We start from the raw sequence: 8,376 nt of genomic DNA, 5'->3' as shown, positions 1-8,376 counted from the left end.
GGTGCTATAAACATACCCTTATTTACCTTCTACACACCTCCTATTAATTTATGTTATTAGATTCGAAGGCCAAAAATTTAGAAGGGTGTGTGAAAGGTAAAGAGAGGTGGGTGAATAGCACCACCCTATCACAAATCAATAACATTTAAATTAAAATCCATCATTCACTTTTAATTAAAAAAATTGTCTTTCACTTATGTAATGGCAGATTTATTCCTATTCTTCTTGAATTCATATATTTAGTCATTTCCAAATCCCAAATTTATTGAATAAAGAACAAGAAGATTTGTAATACTCTATTATTCTCTATAACACATTTGTTTCTATTCTATCTCACCTCTTACTTGAGTTTTAGGGTTTGCAAAAAAATTAATAATTCTCTCTATTGAGTTTAATAATTCTTTCAATTGCAGTATAGAAATGAAATTCGTCGAGAATAATTATGATTACTATGAATAGATAAAATTATCTATACATACGTTAATTTTGACCACTTAGTTACTTGGATATATATTATGATGTTTTGCATTAGTAATTTTATACACTATTCGTTTTTTCTTCTTCTATACTTGTGTGAGGCTCATCTTCACAAGAAATCCTGATTCCACAACTATTCATTAATATTGCATATATTTATTAAAAGAGAAGATAATTGAGTTCGAATTTTCCTCCCTTCGACAAAGAAATATTGCCTCAACTCAAAAAACATGCAAGCTGGTGCTTCCTGCAGGTCATATGCATAATGCATGTGCACAGAGAGAACTACTATTTTTTTGGCAAATAAAAATTATATAATCTTCCCCGACCTTATCCAGATGTAGTAGCTGTACATTATATTAAGTGAGCTCAAAATCTTTCGGGATGCAATCTAGAGATTGATGAGTGATTCACTAACTCGTTGCTAGAGAAAGACTTTAGTGTAACCGCGAATATTTTTTTTTTAAAAGTCTAATCGTGACTATATTTTTCTCATTTTACATCGTTAGAAAAGTGAAACAGAAATAATATACCTCTCTAGGTCATATGCAAAAATCTCCACCAAAATCCTTCACTCATAACTTTTTCTCCAATCTCTCCCAGAGTGCAAAAGATCCATTGAGGTGAGGATATCCAAAACCCCACCTTAGATTACCACAAAAAAAAGGATGAAAATAAAAAGCAGGTAGGCCTTTACCACAATGGTAAAAATGAATTGAATTCTTGCATGACAACGTAGATTCGAATTTCGTTGGTGACTAATTTAACATCTAATCTAACAAATATATTGTTTGACAAAAAAAATAAAAATAAAAACATGCAATGAAATAATTTTTTAAAAAGAAAAATACTTTTTATCTCCAAAACTAAAGCAGTGAATAGTAGTAGGACAGACACATTGAGATTCCTCTCTATCCTCCAATTAGGAAGCCAATTATTCACAATAATTAAAACCTAGAATACAAGTTAAATGATCCCAATACCTCCGTAGCATATTCCTCTCCTCTCATTTTTCAAACGTGACAAACCTTCATTGCCTATTTTTAGAGGGATCAGGATCCTCTCATGAGCAAATGGAGAGGATCCTCCTAACCGGATCCATCGGGCCGTTCAAATTTTATCCAACGGCTACAAACAGGAGGTTCGACTAAAAATTATAATAATTATTACCATTAGATAAAATTTGAACGGTCCGATAAACCCGGTCAGGAGGATCCTCTCCATTTGCTTAGGAGGATTCTGATCCTTTTGGAGCATGGTCTGTGCTGTTGGTGGCCCAAAGTTTGTCCTGCCGTCCATCACTTCCTCTTTTATCATTATTTTCTTGGCCCACCAAACTCACCAACTATTTCTTTTAGATGAGTTTCACACCCCTATTAATTGAATCCCTTTCATTTTTCTTCTCCTTTCCTTCTATTCCTTTCACAATTTTACTGTACTTTCCTCTTTTTTAAAATATAAATATAAATTATTAAAGTGATTTAATTTTGATCTTTTAAATAAAAAAATATAAATTAAAAAAATACTTTTTAAATTTTTAATACATAAGTTAATAAATAAAATAAAATAATTAGATTGAAATGTAGAAGGGCCAAACGAAATATGTTTTTATCACTTTTTATTCTCCATTAAACAAAAGAATTGTTGGTCACATTGTAGAATCATTGATGAGCTTCCAGACACATCTATTAAAGCATTTTAGTGACAGCTAAGACTGCACAAAAGTGACATGTTTTGGCCTACTCTTTCATATATATTCTTTTTGGATGATGTTATAAAAATTATCTATTTGAATAATATTTTATTATCAGTTGATTGTTGATATTGAATTTTTTGTTCAAATAAAAAAATGTATCCAACATCAAAGATCATATCATATGATTTACAAAATATGATCTAAAAACACGATCACCCACCATTTTCCGTTCAGGAGTTTTGACAAAACATTTCCGATACTGTTTTCTTTAACGAAAAATAACATTTTTACTCTAAAAATTTACTCCTGTTATTATTCACTTACAACACTTTTTTGTTATTTTAATTAAAACTCAAATTTTTCAAACCATTTTCATTAATTTTTCTTTTATTGTATCTAATCACATAAATATTTGCTGTGCAGCTCATGAACTCATATAATTTAATAAACCTTACTCGTTGTCGCTATATATATGTGACCTAGGCCACCTTTCTTTCTACAACCTTATCTTCTCCTCCTCCGTATTCTTCAATAGTAGTAAGTGTTCCAATTTCCAAAAGATGGCCGGAATAGCATTTGGGAGATTTGATGATTCTTTCAGTTTGGGGTCCTTGAAGGCCTACCTTGCTGAGTTCATCTCCACTTTGCTCTTTGTTTTTGCAGGAGTTGGTTCAGCCATAGCTTACAGTACTAATTTGTTTCCCCTAATAGCTCCCTTTTTTATCCTATTTATTCTTTTTATCAATTGCATCATCAGCTAGCTAGCTTACAATAAAATTTATTATTTCCTTTAAACTATCAAAACGGTACGATAAATTCACGGCTGAGTTGAGTTAGGATCAAAATAGGTTATGAGTTTGATTCATTAAGTGTAGCTGAAAAATATATCTGTTCTATAAAATTAGGGAAGTGATTTATGCAAACAATTTTTCTCCACTTGCATGCCACCCCTACTTATTTTTAGTTTGGATTGAATAAATTAAAAAAATTAAAAGACTGAAGTAAACAAAATATATAAAAACTGAAAAAAGTATACGAAAACCATTTCCGTAAACCCTAGCAGTTAATTTGTCGATTTTTCTATTTTAAGAATTTGGGATTTTATTTTTGTGTGTACAGACAAGTTGACATCCGATGCTGCACTTGATCCTGCTGGGCTAGTGGCCGTTGCCATTGCCCATGGTTTTGCTCTCTTTGTTGCAGTCTCAATTGGGGCCAACATCTCTGGAGGCCATGTAAACCCAGCCGTCACTTTCGGATTGGCTCTTGGTGGCCAAATCACAATCCTCACTGGCATCTTCTACTGGATTGCCCAGCTCGTTGGCGCCATTGTTGCAGCCTTTATCCTCAAGTTCGTGACTGGAGGCTTGGTGAGATATTTTTCAACGTACCCAATGCAATGACAGTTTTGTGCATCTTAACTTAAGACTTCATGCACAAAACAAGGGCCAATTATGATATTTTGGTGTGATTATTTTAGAATAGTGATATTCATATACTCATTTTTACCTCTCACATATCCTTATTAATTTTTTACCATTGATCTTCTTCAATTTATTCGATTTGACAGGGTATATGAGAAGTAAAAATAAATGTGTGGATATCACTACTCTTATTTTAAGATTGCAAGTATTATGTGACGCCAAGGCTTAATTTGGTTGTGTTGACATTTGTGCTAGATGACTTACTTAGTACCGCAATCAGAGTTTGACTCTCGCCTTATTCACGTAATAGAGATTCGTCGATAACTTTTTAGTTCACATAATGAATACTGATAGGAACACTAAAGTTAAACAAACTAATTAATGTTGATTGGTTCAAATTTGAGTGCACAATAATTTATACCAGGTACAAGATACTGACACATCATTTGGTGAATAAATTTGATGAATCTAGCATCATCGTTACTGTTGATGTTTAAACTCTAATCACAAAATATTTTGACAGTTTACATGTTAAAGGTACATTGAATTTTTAAAATTTTTGGTAAATTTTTGCAACTTGCAACTAACTATGAAATTTATTATTTTATTTCAGACAATCCCCATCCACAGTCTAGCTGCTGGAGTTGGAGCCATTCAAGGAGTAGTCTTTGAGATCATCATCACGTTTGCTTTGGTTTACACTGTCTATGCAACAGCAGCTGACCCCAAGAAGGGCTCGTTGGGCACTATTGCCCCAATCGCCATCGGTTTCATTGTCGGAGCTAACATCTTGGCTGCCGGACCATTCTCCGGTGGGTCAATGAACCCGGCCCGGTCTTTCGGTCCTGCCGTTGCTAGCGGCGACTTCCACGACAACTGGATCTACTGGGTTGGACCCCTCATTGGTGGTGGACTTGCTGGCCTCATCTATGGAAACGTATTTATACACTCAGAACATGCACCCTTAGTCAACGAGTACTGAATGACTTGGTTGAGATTTAATTTGTTGCTAATGTGTTCCAGTGTATCATTTGTAATAAAAGGAGGAAGAGCAATTTTCTTTTGTTCTTTACTTCTTTTTGTCTTCAAGTTTTCAGTTATTTATTCTCACTTTCCCAGCTTGGAACCTCCATTTTCTTGTGCTGTTTGTAAAGCCCTTCTTGTAGGTCACTTTTTGCTTGTGAATAATGAATGAAGTCGGTGATTCCCAACAATGCAACTGATGAGCTTTTGTGGACATATGCATATTGAGTTTATAGAAAGAGTAATGATATTCATACCATATTTTTATACTACATTTCTATACCATCTTAGATGACATCTGATGTGGACAACCACATACAAACGTTCTCTCAATATGGCTCGAGAATATTAACAGGTGCATGTTCATTCTTTGCAATAGCCTCTTAAATTGTACAATGCTCTCATACCATATAAAATTTAGAGAATTGGATATCAAGGCTAGCTACGATATTTATATGTATTTAATATAATCACTATTCAACGATCATATATTATTCACGTGAATATGTATTTAATACAATCACTATACTCTCATACCATATAAAATTTAGAGAATTGGATATTAGGGATGGCTACGATATTTATATGTATTTAATACAATCACTATTTGACTGTCAGATATTATTCACGTGAATATGTATTTAATACAATTACCATCTAATTAATTGTCGAAATGATGATTGTATTAAATTGATTTGAGTATTGTAGTCAAATTTCTGTTTTATATACATGTTATGCAAGGAGTAATGCTAAGGGAGACTATCTATTTAAATTATAGTTTGTAAATTATATGACATGATTGTTGATATTTGGATTATTACTGAAGTGTTGATTTATGTGATTATTTCTTATTGGTGATACGGTATACAAATTTTGTCTAAAAAAATGGTTTACCAAGCATTATCCTTACACAAGTAGTGACTTAGAGTACAACTAAAGAACATGATTTACAAGAATACAAAGACGATGGAAAGATGTAATGTTAACCTGATCAATGCATAATATAAATTGAGATACATAATATATATATATATATATATATATATATATATATATATATATTTTATACATGATCCAAATTATTAAATATCTCAAATAACGTTCCCATAGCAAATTAAAACATTATTTATTGGGGACTGGTGGATAGTGATGAGTAGATTTTATATTATATATTAAACCCTTTTCTTAGTATATTTTAGTTAATATTTTGGAAGAATTTTGATACTTTTAATTATATTTTTAATATATGACTTTCAACTTCCTATGGAGAAAAACGCAGTCAAATGGATAAATTTTGGAGTAATTCCAGTTGGAAGACGTTCGTGAGTCACTTGGCTTAATCATGTCAAAATTTGGAATTTTTCTACCGAGCTGTGATTTTCTGGTGATAAAATAAAGGAGCGATGAGCAGTGCTGGAATAATGATGTTTTAGGCTTGAATTGCTTTTTTGGAGCCCAAGATGACCTCTGATGGGTTCGTGACCTTCTAGAGATGTGTTCAGAACGTCCTAATCTTCAAAACATGCTATCATGGGCCACATTTGAAGGATATTTGAGGCTAAAACATGGCTGGACAAGTACTTGGTAGATTCTCCTAGTTTAATTAAGATGTTATTTTCTAAATTATTTTATTATTATTTAGTTTCCTAGTTGGAATAAAAGAATACACTTTAGGGTTTGTGCGAGGGCATAGCAGGATATATTGCTTTGCCGTTCGTAGTCTTTTCTATGCTTTCTTTTATGCAATCTTGGAGACAGAGAGAATTGCTAGGGTTCTGAAAGATTTTCTACTTTAAGATGTTTTCAATCCTTTTCTTCATAATAATACTTTCTATGATTTCAATTATGAATATGCGTAACTAATTCGTCTTGCTAGGGTGAAGCCTCGAGCCTTAGCATGAATATGTAATTTTTATCTAATTGCTTATGATTGATTGCATGCATACTTTGAATTATTAATTACTGTTTTAAACTATCTAATTGTCTTGATGATTGTGAAGGAAAATTTTTGTCCTAACTAAGAACATGTGAGAATATTTGAACACATATGCAAACTCAGTGGGGGAGCCAGAATTCTGAATGAGGAGGGGCCTTTCACAAATATATACATATGTATATATATACATATATATATATATATATACATATGTATATGTATATATATACATATATGAGTGTGTCTAAAAAGTTGAATTCATAACATGTTGACATATGCAATTTGTGTAATCCTCACAAAACTGAAAAAATTCTCTATAATTCAATACTAAGAAAAAAAAATGTAAAAACCCAGACAACCAAGTAAGATGTAGGTTGTGGAAGGCTAAAGAAAATACAAAGAAGTAGAAAAAGAAGGAAAAGGGGGAGAGGTCTGCAAATAAAGAAGGTGGGTTGCTTTAGAAAATTATAGGGTGTATCTTACTGTTAGGTGAGAGAATCGAACCAAAAGTGGGGTTGCTTTTTTCATTTAAAATTGCACATCTCTTTTAAAACTCCCCTGCCAAACTTATCGTTTCATTAGATAGCCGAAAAGATTTAAAATCAAAACAGCTTAACGACGTCATTTGCTTCATCTTCTTCCATGAGGTTCACATCTCAGATGAAGTCAGGATGGGCCGAGGACTACCCTAGTCCCTTGGTTTGCAGCAAACTATTAACATATTAAAGTAGGCATGCATTAAAAAACAATTCTAAAACCCATGACTTTCAAAGCCTAGTGAATGGTGAACCAAGAGACTCTTCAACAACATTAAAGAGAATGAAGGATTTAGAGATTCATTACCCTTGAAGCTCATCCTTGTTCACACAAGGGATTCACCCAAATGGAGGGCCTTCAAGTCACCTCCTAGCTCCTTGGATCTTCCTTGTGATTTTCTTCCTTTTGATGCTCCTTTGCTCCTTGAGGATGTGAGGAAATGATCTCCAAGAACACCAAAGATTTGGTGTCTCTATGTCTCCACACCCAGGATGAGGTGTGAAGATGAAATGGATGACTTAGAGAAGAAAAGATTGCTAGCTATCTCTTCCCTAAGTGGCCGGCCTCTTTTACAGAAAAAGAGAGAAAGTGTTTCTCATCTTTGTCTTAAGAAAACCCTAATGAGGTAAAAGCCATAAAGATGCTTTTATATCTCTTTTCTTAGGTGAGTGGCAAACTTGCAATTAAGCAAAACTTCCCACTTCCCTCACTATGGCCGACCATCTTAAGTGATTGGGCTATTTGCCCATATTTGTTTTAATTGTCATACAACTTAAACATAATGGACCTAGTGGACCAAACCCTTTTCGACCCCGAAGCCCAAAACTAAATTAAAAGCCCAATACGAACCTTTCGTATAATTAATTAACTAATTAATTAACCTTGACCATTTTTAATTAAACCATTTAATTGTTTTTCCATTTCATTTATATTTCTTCACTTTCATCCTTACTCAGTGTACGATCCATTAGGTTCCAATTAGCGAGGCAGTGGGCGATTGCACTCTTAACAATCGATTGTGAATTGAAACTTCATTTCAATTCTCCCTTTGATTAAGATTAGTGTTTGCTAATCTTCAGGGCTTCCACAAACCATGAGTGACACCTAGCAGCATGTCATGGCTACCCAAGCTAATAGAATTGGTTGGAGAACCTATCCAGTTACAAGTACAATGCAATACGGTCCTTCTCTAATACAATACTCTTAATCACATTGTTTGAGTGATAGTTTGTTTCATATCTACTATCCAATGTAATACTTCTCTATATGATTCAATTGAATAT

At 33.2% G+C, this 8,376-nt stretch overlaps 1 protein-coding gene across 1 annotated transcript; it reads left to right on the top strand.

Moving 5' to 3' along the window:
* The first annotated feature begins 2,561 nt into the window (after positions 1-2,561).
* On the top strand, positions 2,562-4,811 carry LOC103405434 (aquaporin TIP2-1). Its single transcript, XM_008344437.4, has 3 exons — positions 2,562-2,860; positions 3,293-3,543; positions 4,211-4,811. Exons 1-3 carry the CDS (start codon positions 2,734-2,736, stop codon positions 4,577-4,579), a joined length of 747 nt encoding a protein of 248 aa, XP_008342659.1. The 5' UTR covers positions 2,562-2,733; the 3' UTR covers positions 4,580-4,811.
* Positions 4,812-8,376: the final 3,565 nt, after the last annotated feature.

This window comes from Malus domestica, chromosome 17, assembly GCF_042453785.1.
Source record: "Malus domestica chromosome 17, GDT2T_hap1".
NCBI classification, from domain to species: Eukaryota; Viridiplantae; Streptophyta; class Magnoliopsida; order Rosales; family Rosaceae; genus Malus; species Malus domestica.
This window is presented reverse-complemented; position numbering and strand designations above follow the sequence as displayed.

Bases quoted from the DNA above. Each gene is read 5' to 3' on its own strand.
- LOC103405434 (XM_008344437.4), top strand. From the start codon at position 2,734: ATGGCCGGAATAGCATTTGGGAGATTTGATGATTCTTTCAGTTTGGGG. The intron at 2,861-3,292 runs GTACTAATTTGT...TTGTGTGTACAG, and splicing joins TGGTTCAGCCATAGCTTACA to ACAAGTTGACATCCGATGCT. The intron at 3,544-4,210 runs GTGAGATATTTT...ATTTTATTTCAG, and splicing joins AGTTCGTGACTGGAGGCTTG to ACAATCCCCATCCACAGTCT.